Here is a 20,827-nt window from a genome sequence, read left to right on the forward strand (position 1 = left end):
TGGATGAAGGCAAGGTGGTTCATACAGCCTACCTTGATCTGGCCAAGGCCTTTGATACCATTCCCCACCCAGAAATAATAGAAAAACTCACTAAGCTAGGCATCAACCCCTGTATCACTAGGTGAAAAAAATCCAGTAAAAACAAAAAATTCCCCCACCGCTGTGGTGAACTGTCTCAAAGAAGAAAAGCAGAAAACAAAGACAGTAAAATCACCAAATTTGACTTCTTGCATTCAATGAAATCCACAAATTGGCGTTGATTCAAAACCAGTTGCTATTTAATGGACAAACGAACAAGATGAATAAAACAAAATCAAATAAAAGTCCCTTTAAATCCACACGATAATTCCTTTTCCATATACAGAGACAGATTCTCAGTGGCGCATCCTTGGCCTGAAACTATTGGACATAATGAGGGATCCCTTGTAATCTTTATGTATCTTCGGAAGTCCATTTATGCATGGAATACTTGGTTTGAGAACATACAAAAAAATCAAACCGGTCCTTGTCAGTCTGTCTTTGTAAAACCATATCATTTAAACAAGAACTAATTTTATTCATTGCTTGAGTTATTGCTGTAGGTAACACCTCAATATATGTTTTAGGATCTTCCAACATCTTCATCTTATTGACATACCATACTGTGTCCATCATTACTATGGCTCCTCCTTTGTCAGCTGGTCTCAAGGTAACATCATGATTCTGTTACAGGTTATATATTGCTTCCTTTTCTTCAAAGGTAATATTTCTGTAATGTTTAATACAGGGATCCATTCTTAGCTTTGCAACCCCATTCGTGCAGAGCCTAGTAAATAGCTCCACGGCTGGATGACTTACTGGAACAAAAGTGCTTGGTTTCTTTAACTTATTACTCTGTTCCTGTTTGTTGCCAAAAATATTCTTTAAAGTCACATTTAGTCCAAAGCATTTTAAGTCAATTACAAATTCATATAAGTCTGAGCTAAATGATGGAATAAAGGACAGTCCTTTTTGTAAAACAGATGATTCAGCTGAAGTAATAATATGTTTGGAAATATTTATTACCAAAGATCTTTCTCCATATAGGGTTTCTTCCTTTTCCTGTCCTGGCACTGTGATCTGTGGCACTTGAATTGATTTTGCTTCAAAAAAATCGGTAAAGATGTATTCAAAGGTAAATGTGTGCCATTTTTCTTGGGTATAGCTCCAGTTAACGTTGTTCCTGTTGAATTTCCGGAACTGACATCTGGAATGATCCCTTGTTGGTCTTGCAATGAGTAATTAATATTTTGATCCTCATCTGCCATCATTATTGATATGGGATTCACAACTGTATTAATAATATTAGTTCTTTTACTAAATGTCATCTGATAACTTTGTTCTTCTGGACGCTCCTCTCTAGGCCATTCAAAAATCCTGCCTTGTTTAAAATCCATGACGTCTCTATTCAACTTTTTAATCTTTTGCTCTTTCACTTTAGACTCATAGATGTTCAAATTAAATCGCAGTGTTTCCAACTTATTAATCTGATAAGTAATTAAGTTTACCTTCTCTAGTTCTGTTTTTCTTTAATCAACTGTGCAATTTTTTCTTCCTCTGGTTTAAAGTATTCAAGGAGTAATTTAATGTAATGAAAACTAGTTTCTAAGTTGATAGCTTGCTAACTTGTAAGCAAAGCAGGATGTTGATTCCCATAACTGGGCATACATTTTACACGCATGCCCCTACATATAATGCGATGATGGAGACATGCTTCCAAGTGATATCTTTGCCAAGTTAATCTTTTTAACTTTTAAGCTATGGTTTCAACATATTTAAAAATTGCATCAAAGTTGGCATTATCTAAATCTTCTGGAGTGTTATTCTGCATTACTGCCTTGTTGCTATCAAATTGAAGGTTCAACAATGGATTCAAAGCAGTTTCAATACTGTCCATCTTGGTTCCACGAATGAATTCCAGACTTGCATGATTGGAGGAGCCATAGTAATGATGGACACAGTATGGTATGTCAATAAGATGAAGAAGATTTTGGAAGATCCTGAAACATATATTGAGGTGTCACCTACAGCAATAACTCAAGCAATGAATAAAAATAGTTCTTGTTTAAATGATATGGTTTTACAAAGACAGATTGACATGGACCTGTTTGATTTTTTTGGATGTTCTCAAACCAAGTATTCCATGCATAAATGGACTTCAGAAGATGCATAAAGATTACAAGGATCCCCCATTACGTCCAATAGTTTCAGGCCAAGGATGGGCCACTGAGAATCTGTCTCTGTATGTGGAAAAGGATTTATTGTGTGGATTTAAAGGGACTTTTATTTTATTTTGTTTTATTCATCTTGTTCGTTTGTCCATTAAATAGCAACTGGTTTTGAATCAATGCCAATTTGTGGATTTCATTGAATGCAAGAAGCCAAATTTGGTGATTTTACTGTCTTTGTTTTCTGCTTTTCTTCTTTGAGACAGTTCACCACAGCGGTGGGGGAATTTTTTGTTTTTACTGGATATTTTTGCTGTAATTCTCCCTCCGCACATGGCTAACGAAATTCCTATCAGGAATAAGAGCAATCATGCAAGTCTGGAATTCATTCGTGGAACCAATATGGACATTATTGAGACTACTTTGAATCCATTGTTGAACCTTCAATTTGATACAAACAAGGCAGTAATGCAGAATAACACTCCAGAAGATTTAGATAATGCCAACTTTGATGCAATTTTTAAAGATGTTGAAACCATAGCTTACAAGTTAAATAGATTAACTTGGCAAAGATATCACTTGGAAGCATGTCTCCTTCATCGCATCATACCTAGGGGCATGCGTGTAAAATGTATGCCCAGTTATGGGAATCAACATCCTGCTTTGCTTGCAAGTTTGCAAGCTATCAACTTAGAAACTAGTTTTCATTACATTAAATTACTCCTTGAATACTTTAAACCAAAGGAAGAAAAAATTGCACAGTTGATTAAAGAAAAACAGACAGAACTAGAGAAGGTAAAGTGAAATAGCAAAAGATTAAAAAGCTGAATAGAGACGTCATGGATTTTAAAGATGGCCGGATTTTTGAATGGCCTAAAGAGGAGCTTCCAGAAGAACAAAGGCATCAAATGACATTTAATAAAAGAACTAATATTATTAATACAGTTGTGAATCCCATATCAATAATGATGGCAGATGAGGATCAAAAAATTAATTACTCATCGCAAGATCAACAAGGGATCATTCCATATGTCAGTTCAGGAAATTCAACAGGAACAACGTTAACTGGAGCTATACCTAAGAAAAATGGCACACATTTACCTTTGAATATATCTTTACCGAATTCTTTGAAGCAAAATCAATTCAAGGGCCCCAGATTACACAGCCAGGACTGGAAAAGGAAGAAACCCTATATGGAGAAAGACCTTTGGTAGTAAATATTTCCAAACATATTATTACTTCAGCTGAATCATGTTTTACAAAAGGGACTGTCCTTTATTCCATCATTTGGGTCAGACTTAGATGAATTCGTAATTGACTTAAAATGCTTTGGACAAAATGTGACTTTAAAGAATATTTTTGGTAACAAACAGGAACAGAGTAATAAGTTAAAGAAACCAAGCACTTTTGTTCCAGTAAGTCATCCAGCTGTGGAGCTATTTACTAGGCTCTGCACGAATTCAGTTGCAAAGCTAAGACTGGATCCCTGTATTAAACATTACAGAAATATTACCTTTGAAGAAAAGGAAGCAATATATAACCTGCAACGGAATCATGATGTTACCTTGAGACCAGCTGACAAAGGAGGAGCCATAGTAATGATGGACACAGTATGGTATGTCATTAAGATGAAGAAGATGTTGGAAGATCCTAAAACATATATTGAGGTGTCACCTACAGCAATAACTCAAGCAATGAATAAAATTAGTTCTTGTTTAAATGATATGGTTTTACAAAGACAGATTGATAAGGACCTGTTTGATTTTTTGGATGTTCTCAAACCAAATATTCCATGCATAAATGGACTTCCGAAGATGCATAAAGATTACAAGGATTCCCCCATTACGTCCAATAGTTTCAGGCCAAGGATGGGCCACTCAGAATCTGTCTCTGTATGTGGAAAAGGAATTATCGTGTGGATTTAAAGGGACTTTTATTTGATTTTGTTTTATTCATCTTGTTCGTTTGTCCATTAAATAGCAACTGGTTTTGAATCAACACCAATTTGTGGATTTCACTGAATGCAAGAAGCCGAATTTGGTGATTTTATTGTCTTTGTTTTCTTGCTATATCACTAGTTGGGTTGCAAATTTGCTGACAGAACCCACAGTGTGAAAGTAGCTGACTCCAAGTCAGACTGCCGACCAGTCATGAGTGGAGTCCTACAGGGATCGGTCCTGGGTCCTCTCCTGTTTGGTATCTACTTCGCAGAAATCCAGGCCAACACGAAGAGACTCAGGCTGACAAAGTTCGCAGACTATTGCAAATTGGGAGCCATTATTAACTCCCCAAGTGATGCTGACATCCTACAAAAAGGTTTCACTGAGACCAACGACTGGTGTCAGAACCATGGGCTTAAGCTCAATGCCAAAAAATGTTGTCATCCCCTTTGGGAAAAACCCAGTTCCCATGAACTACCACATCGATGGTAGTCCACTGAACACAGAAGGTGTTATAAGGATCTGGGAACACAGGTTGAAAGCAACCTCTCTCTTGACCACCACACTGCCACTGTGGTAAAGTCCTATGTGGCACATCTCATTACTAAGGGTTTTGCATCCAGGATGAAAGAGGTCATTGTCTGTCTCTACTCTGCCCTCATTAGGCCAGTCAAGTACAGTGCCCCATTTGGCATGCACCTCACTAGACACCTGCAACAACTGGAGAGGCTGCAAAAGTACCACACAAAGAGGATCCTGGGCCTTAAACACTTGTCCTATATAGACAGACTCAAAAAACTCCAACTATTCTCTGTCTCATATCGCCTACGTAGAGGCGATCTCTGCTTGACTTACAAAGCCATGTCTGCCCCAGCTGTGTTAAAAATGCTACATTTAAAGAAATCTCAATCCCTCCACACCACACACTCCAGAGACCTCAACCTCATTACCACAATCAACAGAACGTGCTGTAGGGACAGGTTCATAACCCAGAGACTGCCCATGCTATGGAATAGACTTCCCATACATGTCAAACAGAGCACCTCACTGGTCCTCTTCAAGAAAAATCTTGAGTGGATGGGAAATAGAAATTTCACCCCAGAGATCACTCCAGTGGCTCTTCTCGACAGAGGCACTGGAAACTAAGGTCTTGTGGCACGATGCCAGGGGAATCCTAGTACACACCTATGATGTTGAGAGGTATGGGTGGGAGTATTTTTTTTTTTTTTTTGGGACAGATGCCATTTTTATGTTTTATTATTATATTTTTTTTCAGTTAAAGTTCAGGAAGGAAGTTAGGAAAGTTAGAGGGGGGAGGGTAGGTCACAAGGGAAGACTTATGACTGACAGTGTGGGGTAATACAATGAAGGAGGGGGAATATAATGATGAAGGAAACAGAGGGAAAACAATGGTAAGGGGAGGATGGCATGTTATACAGGGGTGGGCAGAGACACATAAGGGAGAGGAACCCTGTATTTGACTATAGGAATGGGCGACTGGACCTTTTTCCATTAGTATAACTCGATTTACAATGTGCACGCTGGCCAATCAGCGTGCACGTTTTGGGGGGGTCATGGTATAATAAAGATTCTATTTTGGGTGAGTTCCGGTGTTTGGACTGATCAGGTATTCCGTGTTGGATATTGTGGTTACCAAGGTCGTTCAAATTTAGTTCCTGATAGGTGCCATGATTCCGATAATTGCCACCACCACTTACTGGAGGGTACTAGTGTATTGGCATGTGGTGCAGGGCTGCTTGACACAGGTGGTGCAGGTAAGGCAGTAGTTTTGAAGGCATCGCTGATAGGCTGTAACCTGGATGTGCTTCATTCCTGTAGTAATAATGCTGCCACCTATGGGCGGATTTTTGCCAGTGCCAGAGTGATTGGTCCATGCCTTTGTGCTGCTACGTATTATAGTAACAGAAATGAAGATACATTAAAAAAATTAGACAAAGGATATTGAAAAGCAGATGGAATAAGAAACAGTGTATAAATAAATAAATCCCTGACATTCTTAATTATTTTATTTCATACATATAAAATACATTGTTTGGTCCTATTATTGAAATCTTAGTTTAGTTCATTATTTGAACTGTTTTATGTACAAGTTTATTAGTTTATTTTTACAGTTCTTTGTCATAAGTTTGGGTGGATTGAACCCACAGCCATCCTAACAATCTCAGTGCATGTAGACTTTAGTTAAAAGCCACTTCTCCAGCTATACAGGAGGTGGCATGCAGAATCGAACTTCTAGCATAGCATACTCATACTAATCCTACTGTCTGAATGTTATGTACAGTTATTTTAATTGCTACCTGTCGGTATGCAAACTGACATTTTTTACGAATGCACCAATACTTAGCTATGCACTTTCTTATGTACGCTGGTCTGTCCCTGTGCATCTCCTTGTTATTCTCAGGCTCTGCAGGGGCAGGAGCTAGACATATCAGAATAAAAATATGTATGGTGTCATTCATTGGCATGGTGTATGGATAGGTAAATTATTATACTTGTATGGACGTGGTGACTGTGCATTAACCTCAGCCTCCCATTGTTCAGGGAGGTCAGGCTTTTGGCACTCTAAGTCACTATGGTAGTGATGGCACTGATGTTCATCATGTTTCACTGTTGCAGTCATTACACTTGGGTTATCCTGCTGGCAATTCTACCCGAAGTCAGCCTGAATTCCAAAGTCCTGGTCCGGCGTTGGTTGCTGTTGCCTCTTCCCTGACGTCAGTGCGCCAGGGATATAAAAGATGCAGTCGACGCCATTTTCTTCAGTCTTGCTTACCACGCGGTGCCCATAGCAAAAGTAGTTCACAAGTGCCGGTCGGTCGACTCCTGAGATTTTCAAAAATCGAATTTCGGATCTGAAGTCTTCATTAAAGCTAAGTACCCCGTTGGGGAAATGTTTTTCTTGCTCCAGACTGATGTCAGAAAAAGTTAACAATTGTATTTCTTGTGGGAAGCAAATACCTCATAAGGATTTTCATTCTTACTGTATTCCTTGCCTAGGCCCTGACCACGACGTTGCTAGCTGTCAGTTTTGTGCAAGATTTAACCAACGCACTATTAAGCGTCTGTATGATTTTGCCTTTCATTACTTTGGCTGAAGATTTAATTATATAATGCCGTCGGAACAGCCGATGACCGGAGTTTATAAAAAGCACAAGGAAAAGGAAAAGGACAGGCATCCGAGGTCCAAAACCGACGACGAGGCCTACGAGGCCACCGGTTCTGAATGAGGTGCTTTCGCAGCCCCTGACGCCCACTACCTCAGAGCCACAGGCCACTTCCGACTCCCACTTGGAACCGACTAGGCCTCTGGATACTCAAGGTATTGGACACTCGGAAACTATTCCGTCAGATGGGTCTGGAGCCGCTGAGCAAGCATCGGCTTCTGAGGGTGTTTTCAGACCTACACAGTTATATGTCAAGCCAACCTCCGCTTCAAAGGCAAAGACTAAAACAGCTCTAAAGACAAAAACAAGTACAGCATTCTCCTGGACAGACTTCCATGCCTAAGAAACAGATGCTTAAAATAGCCGAAGACCTAATTACTTTGATCAGGGGTTCCCATCCCCCTCCTGATAAGAGGCCTAGGCAAGAGACAGAATATGACTCTTCTGATCAGGTTTCCATTTCCTCTGACTCCTCTTCTGAACAGGGATACTCTCTTCCTCCCTATGAGGATTCTGATGCTGAAGAATCTATTCCTTCAGCCTCTCCTCCTGAGGATTATTCTTTTGGGGAAACCCTGCATACCATGAGGGAGCATTTTCAGTGGGAGAGCCAAGATTACCCAGAATCTAAGAAAAGGCTCAGAGACTTTATTTTACCACCTCAGCACAGACCTCTTGCTATTCCACCTGTTCTAGACATTGTAGATTTATTTTCAGAGTCCAGCCTGTCTCCTGACTCTTTACCCCCTGCACCTGTTAAGCCAGACGGATACTACAGGGTTCCAGACTCTCATAAATTTCTATATAAAAACCCTGCTGCTGACCCAGAAACTATATCTCAGGGTCCCAAAGGGGTCAAGGCTTCCACTGCAAAAAAAACCCTGTCCCCCCTGATAGGGATTCTAGGGCACTGGACAGATGGTGGAAAAAAGTTTACACTTCTGCTACCTTGGCTGTAAGGGCTTTAAATTGTCAGTTTCATATGCTTAAATATCATCAATACTTAATGTCACTGCTAAAACAGAAAATGTTGACAAATTCTGAATGTTCTCATGACAAGGAAATGCAGGATTTATTTCTGCAGCTGAACAAGTGGGAAAGCATACTTTGCAATGTGGTTTTGATTCACTGGAGGCCTCTTGCAGGGCCGCTGTTACGGGTTCTGTCATTAGAAGGCATGTTTGGTTAAAGGAACAGAATCTGCCTGATTATATTAAAGCAAAATTATTGGATGCTCCTTTACAGCATGATACCTCGTTTGGTGTTGAGGCAGAAGAGGTGTTGAAGAAAATGGAGGATAAAGTGAAATCTATGCAGACAGTTAAGGATTTCCTACAGGTACAGCCATCCAGATTTAGCAGGAACTGGCCTTCTAAGAATTGGTTCTTTCCAGTGTCAGACAGGCCACAAAGAGGCAGATACAGACGCCCTAGAGGCAGATCCCAGCCCCAAGGCTCATACAGGCCTAAACAGTGGGGTGCTTCTACCTCTAAAAGCGGAGAAGACAAATCACAGCCATATAGGAAACAGTCCCAATGACTTTCCTCTGCCAATGCTAAGCACTTATCTTTTGGCAACACCCTTAGGGGGAAAACTAGCACTTTTTTCACAAAAGTGGCACATGATCACCCAGGACAAATGGGTCTTGAATATAGTGTCTCGGGGCTACAGGTTCCACTTTCACACCCTTCCATAGGCAAAAAGTATGCCAGACCTGCCACACAATCAATGGGCAGAGGCACAAAAGCAAGTTTCATCCCTCATGGACATGAGGGCTATTCAGCGAGTACCACAGCAAGAGCAGGGACAAGGATTTTACTCGACTTTTCTTGGTACCCAGAAAGGACAAAGCCTGGAGACCAATACTGGACCTGTCTATTCTAAACACTTTTCTGGACGTTCCAAAATTCAAAATGTTGACTCTGCAGCAGCTTCTGCCCATGCTGGGCAAGAAGGCTTGGCTTGTAACTTTGGACCTCAAAGAGGCATACCTGCATATCCCAATCAGACAAACTTGCAGAAGATATCTCAGATTTATAGCTGGCTCAATGCACTACCAATTCTCTGCACTGCCCTTTGGCTTATCTACTGCACCCAGAGTCTTCACAAAATGCCTGGCACCAGTAATTGCATTTTGCAGACAAAGAGGAATACAAATATATCCTTACTTGGATGACTGCCTTATTCAAGCAGAGAACAAGGACATTCTACTGAAGCATCTGGCGTTTGTAAAAAGATTACTAACTTGCCTGGGGTACACAGTGAATGAAAAGAAATCAAAACTGCTACCCTCTCGAGATAATATTCCTGGGTGCAAGCTTAAATACAACTGCCCAGATAGCTTATCTCACGCCAGACAAACAAAGGCAACTGACTTCTTACTTCGAAATGTTGGCAACAAAGACCCAGTTATCTGCAAGAAAAATTCTGTAGCTTTGGGCTTCATGGCAGCCTGCATTCTGCTAATTCCATATGCAAGACTGTATATGAGGAAACTACAATGGTATATAAAAAGTGTTTGGACTCAACATTGCCACAGCCTGGAAACATTAATTACCCTCATTCCCTGCCTGCAACAGGAGTTTCGATGGTGGACACAGGCCTGTCACCACTACAAGGAACAGCCATTCACTTTACCCACAGCCAGGCAGACACTAACAACAGATGCATCAGATTATGCCTGGGGGGCCCACATGGCAGGAAAATGTATTCAGGGCACATGGCCCGCAAGCCAAATGCATCTTCATATCAAGCAAAAAGAGATGCTAGCTGTACAGAATGCCCTGACAGCCTTCAAGGATCTACTTCATCCAGGACAACTGCTGATAAAGGCGGACAATACTGCAGTCATGTGGTACATAAGCAAGGAGGCACACATTCCTACCCCCTCTGCAGACAAGCCATGACTTTGTGGAACACAGCATTGACTTATCAAGTACACCTGCAAGCACAATTCTTGCCAGGAAAGACAAATACTCCGGCAGACGAACTAAGCAGAAACCTCATGGATCCTCACGAGTGGAAACTAGATCCACAAATCTTCAGCATGATAACAAGGAAATGGGGATGCCCAGACATAGATCTATTTGCCTCCCCTCACAACTGCCAACTACAGAGATTCTGCACAATGACTTATCACAAACAAGCATGGAAAATGGATGCCCTATCATTCAGCTGGAAAACCGTTACAGTATATGCCTTTCCTCCACTGCCTCTCCTCCCCAAGGGTTCTCCTAAAGGTCAGACAAGAGAAACCAAAAATGATACTGATTGCCCCAGACTGGCCACGCCAGCACTGGTACCCAATCCTAAAGTGCTTGTCTCAAGGCCCAGCCTGGACATTACCTCAAATTCCTCATTTGCTGACCCAACAAAACAGTCAGATCCTGCACAGCCAACTCAGAACCCTAAATCTGGCTGCATGGCGGATAATGTAACCATTCAGAACACGCCTCTCTCTAAAGCAGTTATGGATGTTATTTTGGAGGCCAGGAGGCCCAGCACCAGAAAATCTTATGCAGAAAAATGGAAGAGATTCTGTGCTTGGAACCAGGCACAAGGAATGGACACGCTTGTACCAAATATCCCTCAGATTTTACAATACCCAACTGAGATGCTGGACAAAGGCCTATCCTTCTCATCAATTAAGATCCATGCTTCTGCTATTTCAGCTCATTACAATACAGACCCACCTATTTTTTCACATGCACTGCTAAAGCAGTACCTCAGAGGGGCCAAAAACATAAGTCCTCCAAGGAGGGCTCCATTACCTGCATGGGACCTCAATTTTGTCTTGGAAAAGCTCACACTGCCTCCTTTTGAGCCAGCCAATACAGCTGAGATAAAATACTTATGGAAAACAGCTCTGCTGCTAGCAATAACTTCAACAAGAAGAGTCTCAGAGTTACGGGCACCAATGGCTGTGGAACCTTTTATTATTTTCCATCCGGACAGGGTTTCTCTAAGGACAAACCCAACATTTATGCCTAAGGTAGTGTCCAGTGTGGCTCTTTACCAAACCATTCATTTGCCTACCTTTTATCCAAACCCACAGAATAAGGGGGAGAGACTTCTGCATTCTTTGGACATACACAGACAGCTACGCTTCTACTTGGACAAAACTAAAGCTTTCAGAAAGACTGAGCAACTCTTAGTGGCATATGCTGCAGGACCGCAAGGAAAAGCTATTTCAAAGCAGACTATTTCAAAATGGATAGGCCACTGCATTCATTTCTGCTATTCACAACATGGCAAATCAGTGCCTAAGGGCATTAGGCCACATTCAACCAGAGCAGCAGCCACTTCAGCAGCCTTCCTCAGAGGAGTACCAACCAAGGACATTTTGGAGGCTGCAACTTGGACTTCAGTGCACACTTTTACAAAGCACTACCATTTACCTCTTTACTCTAAATCCAGAGCAGGCTTTACCACTGCAGTTCTGCAGGGCCTCATAGCCACTCCTAATTCTATTTAGGCCCAGCCACCCAACCTCAGCTTTGGGATTCAACCCAAGTGTAATGACTGCAACAGTGAAACACAATGAACATAGTACAGTTGTGTACCTACCATAAATGTAGATGTTCAAGTGTATTCACTGTTGCAGTCCAGGTTACCCTCCCACCATCGCCCTTTCATTTCTGGGACTTATCTGTACTTCTCTAGTCTATACAACCTATGTGGTGTATCTGCTTGTAGATGAAGTTAATGTTGATGTTAGTGCATGCTTTTTTATGAGCAGAATTTTTTGCCCACCCATTTGGGGGCACCTGACATCTGAGGCAAGAAAAACTGAAGAAAATGGTGTCAGCTGCATCTTTGATACCCCTGGCGCACTGACATCAGGCAAGAGACGACAGCAACCGATGCCGGACCAGGACTTTGGAATTCAGGCCGACTGTGGGTAGCCTGCCAGAAGTATAACCCAGGTGTAATGACTGCAACAGTGAATACACTCGAACATCTACATTTATGGTAGGTACACAACTGTACTTTCTCCCCTGCATAGGATGCCAGTAGCACAGGTGACAACTTTGGCCAAACTATTCCAGGCATAAGCCTTGTACTGCAACCTGGTATAGCTCTCCGGAAGAGTCTCTGCTTCTACTGCTTATAGAGAATGCCAAGAAAATGTTGGACAACTCCTCACACTATCTGAGTGCTCTAAAAGGACCATTGCTTCATCCAGCCATACTTGTCCCATCCTCAAAGATCTCAGGAATAACTGCATAGAATTGTTTCCCAAATGACTTCTGGCATGTTTCTGACTTCTCGAAAAAATGGGCGCTTCATTTTTTGCAATATTTAGTAAATTAGTAAAATATAGGTACAGTATTATTATGGTTCTAATAGTACTTGACGGTGTGAAACATGCAATCCTCCATCCCTCTGTCTGCTGCTTAGAATATTGGTTCAGCAGCAATTCCATCTTCAGATGGGTATACATAGCACGGCCACTTCTCTCAAACTTCCAGATATACTTTGTGGAACACCATCTCCTATAATGTTAAACAAATGGAACACTCACAAGCAGCTTACCATCAACGTAAGGGACCCAGAGCAAGGATAATGTGCCGCGTTATAGTATAGACTAATTATTGTTGATTGTAACTTGCAATGGATATCTGTTAAAAGATTACTGACACTCGAATATGTAACAGACCCTTTCATTACGGGAATATGAGGATGCATTACTCTTTTAAATGTAAATTACAGAATATACCTCATAAGGAGGTATACTTGAGACATATGAGCATCATAAGTTGCTGTAATCTATGCTTTCTACATTTGCACAGAGCTCACCGCAAGGGCTCAGGCAAGTGCAGCATCATTGTCTAGAACTCGCCACGGTGTTCATCCGGTTTACTCATCATGTGAACTGGGCAACTCAGAAACAATGAGATAAAGCATAATTAGCGGACTTGTCATGCCCGCCCGGAGAGGGTAATCTACCCTAGAAAGGCACTTCTGTAGCCTAGAACTGTGGTTAGTTTTTATATGCATCACTTTAATGTATGTATGTGCTTTGGTGTTGTAGAGGTATGAATTCCACCCCCCATCCACCTGAGCATATGATTACTGTGTCCTTCTCATTGTACACTGTTAATTGGGTTGCTTATTTCCGATGCATAGTGTGACCAGCCTGTGCATGGGTAAGCACAGTCTGTTTTTGTATGCATAATTTTTACTGTATGCATCTGCTTAGCTCTTTTGTTGTTTATGTTGTAAAGCTATGTGCAGTTGGCTGCCTCTTCATTAGTGCCACAGTGTACTGTGCCCATCTCCATCTGGCATGGTCATCCCCTGCTGCTGGCGCCATCTCTGACTTCTTGTCTGTTTCAACTGACACTGTCTGTGGTGTGGGGAACTGCTCTCTCTGCAAGAGACCAGCTTGCTGTGGCTGCTTCCTGCAAGAGATCACCCTGCTGTAGCAGATACCCAAATATTATATGGTGTAACACGGCATACAGTGCAAGTATTTTTGCACATGGGGTGCAGTAATACTCCAGGGCACCACCAGATGTATCCAGGCAGTGAACAGTGACTTCAGAAGACTAAAGTATTGTGTGAAGATTCTGGTTTGTGGTCAGGCATGGTTGTAGCAGTGTTCAGTTTGGTTTTGAGGATTTCTGATTGATATCATTAGATAGGGTTCCAGAGCATATCTAGTATCACCCACAAGATTCTCATGCCCCTTTGGGAAGTCACTCCTTGGATGCAGGTCACGTGTACCATATGTGAGAGTTGTGGAAACTGCCTACATGGCCTGCACATGCACATTGTAGATGATACAGTTTGCATTGCAGATGATCTGACAGTTGATGGAGAAGTACACTTTGCGGCCCATATTACTCCCTCTCTGATCATAAGGCAGGCCCATTATTTCAGTGAGGGGTACAGTCTGCTCTCAGTACATCAAGAAATGGGGTGTAACATGTAATTTCTGTATGGTGATATAATTCTTTGGGGTACATAGGAACCATGTGGTCCCCCCATGCTGAATCACGACATCGAGGAACTGCTGGTGTATTCTCAAGGCTGATGCCGGAGATACTCCCACTGTGTCACCAGTGGGTGACCAACTCCATTTATGCTAATATGACCACCTGAATGTATGTGAAAATGTTTTTTTAATATTACTACCAAATATTTGTATTTTTTTTTATTACATAGTTATATAAGTCTCTTCTCCTCACTCCTCTGCTGAAAATAGGACTTGTTGCCAGCCAGATTTTCCCAATAAACAAAGACAATAACTGTCTTGGCCTTTAGATCGCCTGTAGGTGTATCTGTGTTTGTGCACTCTTGCTGTTTTTGAAGTTGCGCTCGAGTCCTCCTACACTGGATTAGCATTCCACTTAGGATTAGTTCCTCTGCCTTGCAGTAAATGAGTATTGGGAGAGGGTCAGTCTCCCTTGTGACTCTGTATTGGAATATGCAGTTGAATTTGAACTTCCTCAGAAATTATGACACTTTTTTTGAAGAATGCCAAAAGATAAAATAATATTTTAACTCTTAAGAATTTGTTGACAATTTATTACCTTTTTCTGGTCACACAGTAAATCAATTCCTTATATTTTATGAATGTTTGAAACAACTGCATAAAATAGCCTGGCTTCAGTAAAATACATTAACTTGTTTAATTGCTGATGTTTACATTGGGCTCACAGTGTGTTGCTGTTTATAGTGTTAGTTTGTAAAGCTTCAACTTCTCTTCTGTTACCTAGATATAATTGCAAAGAAGAGTTTCAGATTCACGATGACTTACTTAAGGCTAACTACATCACTGGACGGATTTCTGACATAATGCCAGAGCACTACCTTGTACAGGTGAGGATTGTGGAAGCTCATTTCTAGTCAAGTGAAAAAAGTAAGAATCTATTAACAACTCTCATTTCATAATTATATAAGCTAAGGATAGACTGCTTTCTAAATTATACATACAGCAGTGACTTGGAGGAAGAGTTTGGCTCTGACAGGCCACTGACATTTTGCTTGGCATATGAAGATAAAGATGGTTGTCTTTATATAATTAAAAAAAATGTAAACGGCTCTCATTTGCTAAAATGAGAGTGGACAGCTGCTTTATGAGCTGGATTAAATGGTCAGTATTTAATTGCTGTGGGTGCTGTTTTCACGCAGTAAATGTGTGAGAATCTATTCCTTTGCCTTTGTTTACCTCGAAAATGTGACTTGACAAAGCCCTTTTTTAAAGAGAGGCCTAGGGAGACAATGGCCACATTACAAAATTTTGAATAAGATAACAGTAAATATATACTATTCCAACGAACAGGTGATTACCATGTTTTGTATGTTATATAGTACTGAGAAGCCTGTTAAGCTCAAGACGCATCTATGTATATATGACAAGTAAAATTCACAAAATTCAGCATTATTTTATGATGTGTGTGTATATACTCCCACTTAAACATTACTGAAAAGACAGCAGATAAGGCCTATGCATATTTTATCCAAACAGTTAAATTCACTTGACACCCATAACCAGAAAATTGCTATAGTAAAATGAGACCCATAGCCAAGAGATTGCCATAGTAAATTTGTGCAATTGTATTGAGATTTGCTTGATCTGACTGCTTGAGGTGAGAGATTAGTAATGGGTTGGCAGAAAGGCAGAAACCTTAAATTGCTGGGAATGATTTCACTGGGATTGTAAATTAAAGATGGGATAAGATTTGGAATGGGGGAGGCTTGGTAATGGAGTTGTTAAAAGTGCAGGGCCATTTGCTTGAGAGGTACTTCAAGAGATTTTATAGTGTTAAAAATGTCTTAAATATTTAGAATAGTATGTTTGAGAATTCTGCAGTAGAGTTCACCTTTTTTGTTCAATAATTGTACGTTTAGAATATTTTCAGAATATAAATCGAACATACAGCTGTAAAGCAATGGTTATCAGTTAGATCAACTGTTATATTATTGTTTAGATACTAAATGGTCACTGCTGAACTCAATAGCACAATTCAAAATTATCTTTACAAAATAATTGCTTAGGTTAGAAAGTCGTTTTACAGTTGTTCAGTGTAGCTTTAATGTCAGTCATTAAAGTAAATACTGAGAGGCACACTCCAAGGGTCCGATGAATTGTGAAACATGACTAAGGAACAGTTTTCTGAACTTTGGCATCATTCATAATGTTTTATGAAACTTTACAGTACTGTTGACCATTCTTGAAATGTTTTATTCATTCTGGCTAACCACCTGCATATAATCTGTTATGATTGTGGCGTCAGTATATTTCACTACAAATATGGTTATTAAGCAAGGCTTTAGATATACAGATCAAGAAAGTTAACATAAGCAGTTCATATTTCCACTTCTGAGAAATGTCTTGTATGTAAAAAGCTCTTACTGATGTTTTGAAATTGACCAAAATGAATTTCACCATTCTCTGTAGATGTTTGTTAACATTAACACATTTCTTAGACCATTTTATGTACTTAATATAGTATTCTACTATATAAATTGCACATTTATACTGTTACAAGTACAAGAATGAAACAGTATGCCACAAATAGGGATTTTGCCTTTCTCATAACTGAACATAACATCCCTGGAAGTTTATTATAATTCATTGTCAATAATAACATAATTAGAAGGGAAGTACATGATTATATTTGTAATATTACATCACTTTGCCATAGCAATGTTATCTTTGGCACTATTGCTCCCCCTGAAGTCTACAACTGTTTGTAGTTAAGATCATGGTTTAATAGATATTTACTAGGCTTGTAGTCCAGGGGACCATTTAGGAGTCTAGCTAAAATTCTGAGTTGTCCCCAGGCATTTACATTTATTTATTTATTTTACATTTGTTTACCGGGATAGTCCGACTGGATACATGTCCATTTTCAGCAGAGGCCCAGGGAGAAAAGCTCCACAAAGACAAACTTACATAGATTACACAGAAGTTAGCAAACAATTATAAAAACAAAGTGATTGTATACAATGGGTTAGTAGTTGTTCCCTAGTAGGGACTCACAATTGTCATGGGCAGAGAATTAAAAGTAAGAGACATCAGACTGGAAGCAGAGCTTGGTGATGTAGTTACAAGTTATATTGCAGAATATGCTTTTAGTTTATAACTTAATCAGGGTTGGTACATGGGCATAGCCAATTCACTTTGAGATACTGTTTGGGTTTTTTTTTTTTGAAGAGTCTTTTGGAGGATTGTAGGGTTATATAGTTTGGCAACGAATTCCAGGTTTTGCCAATGAAGTTGGCAAACAGGGATTCACCAGCAGGGTTATTAGCTTTGTGGGTTTGGACCAGTAGTTTATCGGCTGACCGTAGGGATCTTAGATTGGTATATGGCTTAATAATATTTTTAAGTGAGGGGGTATCCTCAGGGTGGTATTAAATTTTGTGCGCTATTAAGAGTTTATTGAATTGAATTAAACTGGGCAGTTCTAGCCACTCTAGTTGTTTAAGGTTCTGGCAATGGTAGGTTCTATAGGTGGAGCCAGTGGCGAATCTGGCAGTATGATTGTAGCTATGGGACAGCTTACCTAGTTCAGATTTGTTGAGGTTTGAGAGTACAGGCGAGGCATATAAGAGAGTAGGTGCGATCGGGCGATTGCAGTCCTAGCCAGTGGGGTTAAAAATGTCTTGTTTCTATACAGTGATCTAAGCTTCTTATTGATGGTCTGTATGATTTTGTTGACCTGTAGGTCAAATTTGAGATTACTGTCTATGATGACCCCTAGCAGTTTGGTGTGATTACCTGGGAAAATAGTGGTACAATTGTTAGATGTGACAGAGGATGAAAGTGTGGTGGATCTACTAGTGGGAGAGAAGAGTAGAAGTTTAGTTTTATTGGGGTTCAGAAGTAGGCGTTGATTGGTGAGCCAGTTCTCGATAGTGTTAAATGTATTTTGGGTTAAGATTTGCAAGTCAGATGGGGAGGTGGCTGAGCAGATGAGTGGAATCATCTGCGTATTGGATGCAGGTGGCTTTAGGGATAGCAGTGTGGAGGTTGTTGATAAAAATAGAGAAAAGTAGTGGACCTAGTATGGACCCTTGAGGGACACCAAGTGTGAGAGGTAACTGGCTGGAGAGTTTGCCCTGCAACAGTACTGTCTGCTGTCTACCAGTCAGGTAGGACTGGAACCACTGGATAGCACGCATGTTGAGGGAAATAGATTTTAGTGAAAGAATGAGAAGTTCATGGTTGACCATGTCAAAGGCTTTTGATAGGTCAAGAAAGAGGGCAGAGGTTAGCCTATTGTCATTCTTGTTTTGGTTTATGGCAATAGTAAAGGAAAGGAGGGTTGAGGTGGTGCTGTGGTATGAACTGAACCCATGCTGGGAGTCGGATAGTAAGTTATTCTGTGAAAGGTATTGCATTAGTTGCTTGTGTACACATTTCTCCATTATTTTGGTTAGTGGGGAAAGAATGGCAATGGGTCTATAGTTGGACATGTCTATTGAGCTACCACCTTTATGGAGTGGGATGACGTGAGATATTTCCAGAGGGAGGGATAACATTTTCGGATAAGGTTCTGTTGATGAGGATAGATATAGAATATGCAATGGCATCTGCAGCTATTTGTAGGTACTTTGCAGGGAGGAGGTCAGCAGCGAGGGTGGAAGGTTTTAGATTTTTTAGAAGTGTTTTGATAAAACTTGTGGATATTGGTTGGAAGCCAAATTCTGGGTGATTATTAGGTAGATTAGGCATGTGGTTTAAGTTAGAGGGGGTTAGTTGATTTGCTAGGGATTGGATTGTTTCAGTGAAAAAGTTATTAAAGGCTTAATAATAAATAATAATAATATAGGCTTAATAAAAGTTATTAAATGACTTGCACAAAGTCACACAGTAGGCAAATGAGGGCCGAGGGAATAGAACCTTGTACCACAGAAACTACAGCTCACAGCCATAGCCCTCTGACAGAAAAGAGAATCTTATTTCCAACTCTGGTAAGTACAAACTTTCCCTTTAACAGCCTTGTTAGAATTCTTACAAGTATAAGGCAGGAAGGTGCTAAGACACTAAAAATGCTTGTGCCTTTTCACCATTTAGGACGGGGTAACTGCTTAATGAGGGCATATTTTAAGGCAAGATTAGGCTATTTGTGTGTGGGAGGTTGGCATCATGGTTAAGGTGTTTACCTTACAGACACAAGGTGCAGGGTTTGATTCTCACATGGGGGGGGGGTAATAATGGCTAGGCTGCCAAATGGCCCAAATGGCCCCTAGCCTACATATATGCCCATCTATGAAAACATACTCTGAATACTGTAGATTTGTATGTGTGGACATAGGTGGGACAATTAGGTACTTGCATATTAAAAGTTTAGAACAAGTAAGCACTTTGCATCATAATTTCACCAACACTTTGGTCAATCTTAAATGAAGCAATCAGTAAACAGCATGATTCCTAAGGGGACGGCTTTACATAATTACATGTGGCAAGTATCTGCATTCCATCTACTTGCTTAATAAATTACAAATTCAGAATACTAACCTTGTTTAGAACTGAATATCTGGCTGACCAAGTCATTATGCAGATGTTAGTCTTTCAAAATAGCATTCCAGTCTTATGGCCTTATTAGTAAAATACATTCAGAAATTGTCAGCAGTCAGCGTTTCTATGCACAGAGTTCATTCTTGCCATTGCCTTCTGAAAGCAACATGTTTGTGATCCACGAAGCAGAGTGGCTTTGGCTGAGCTTACACAGTTTTGCTTGACTTTACAGTTTAGTTTAGTCCATTGCTTCCTTATTGTGATGATCTCATTCTCACAAAGAAAGTCTATACTGGGGCTGGTAAACATCTCTGCACCTTCTGAAATGAAGACTTGGAGACTAACACTTTTGTATTTCACCCTCATCATTTCTCCTCTTGGCAGTTTTATTTCAGCAGTGCATTCTAATACCACGGCAGAAAACTCTCTCTCATCAGCTAAATTCACCTAGATCCCTCCAATTACAGATTACCTGGCTAGTGCTTGGCAGTCTCCTCTTGTCTGCGTAAAACAGGAAATGGATGGTACTGTCTTTTTCTTTGGCAGTCATTCCAGGCGTTGTCTGTAGGGCTCTGTATGCTCTTTCAGTAACCAGTGACATGAAGGCCTTTCTGCAGGAAAGTTGGAAACCATGTTGTCAGAAACTAGAGATACTTTTTCCTTAACAACCCTCTTTCAGTCCAAATAGTCAGGTACAGTTAGTTGATTTTCACATGTAGTTTCTGGGTGTGAACGATTAACTTGGCAACCTTTATGGTTTTGGACTGGTTAATATTTTATCATGCATTTCACTTAAGATGAAGTATGGGAAAGTACAGTTATGTAAGTAAATTTACCATGACAGTAAATGTTCGAATAATCACTGCAGTGGCCATATGGACTATATTCTGCATAGGATATATCTAGCCAGCTCCCAAAGCTTCAGAGCACCTTCCACATGCCCAAACTGTCAGCTTGAGCCGAGATGACTAAAAGGTCAGGTTTGGGCACCAAACCCTTCAGAGCTTTCCTGCCAACAAAGAAAAGAGTGGCTAAAGC

At 40.5% G+C, this 20,827-nt stretch overlaps 1 protein-coding gene across 1 annotated transcript in view; it reads left to right on the forward strand.

Moving 5' to 3' along the window:
• Nucleotides 1-20,827, forward strand: part of PALD1 (phosphatase domain containing paladin 1) — a gene marked incomplete in the record, with an annotated part of 1,459,376 nt that overhangs the window by 405,786 nt on the left and 1,032,763 nt on the right. The window contains 1 exon segment of the mRNA XM_044056896.1: nucleotides 15,036-15,138. Coding sequence (XP_043912831.1) covers nucleotides 15,036-15,138 — 103 coding nt within the window.

This window comes from Protopterus annectens, chromosome 14.part0 (assembly GCF_019279795.1).
Source record: "Protopterus annectens isolate FY-2018-M chromosome 14.part0, PAN1.0, whole genome shotgun sequence".
In the NCBI taxonomy this organism is placed as follows: domain Eukaryota; kingdom Metazoa; phylum Chordata; order Ceratodontiformes; family Protopteridae; genus Protopterus; species Protopterus annectens.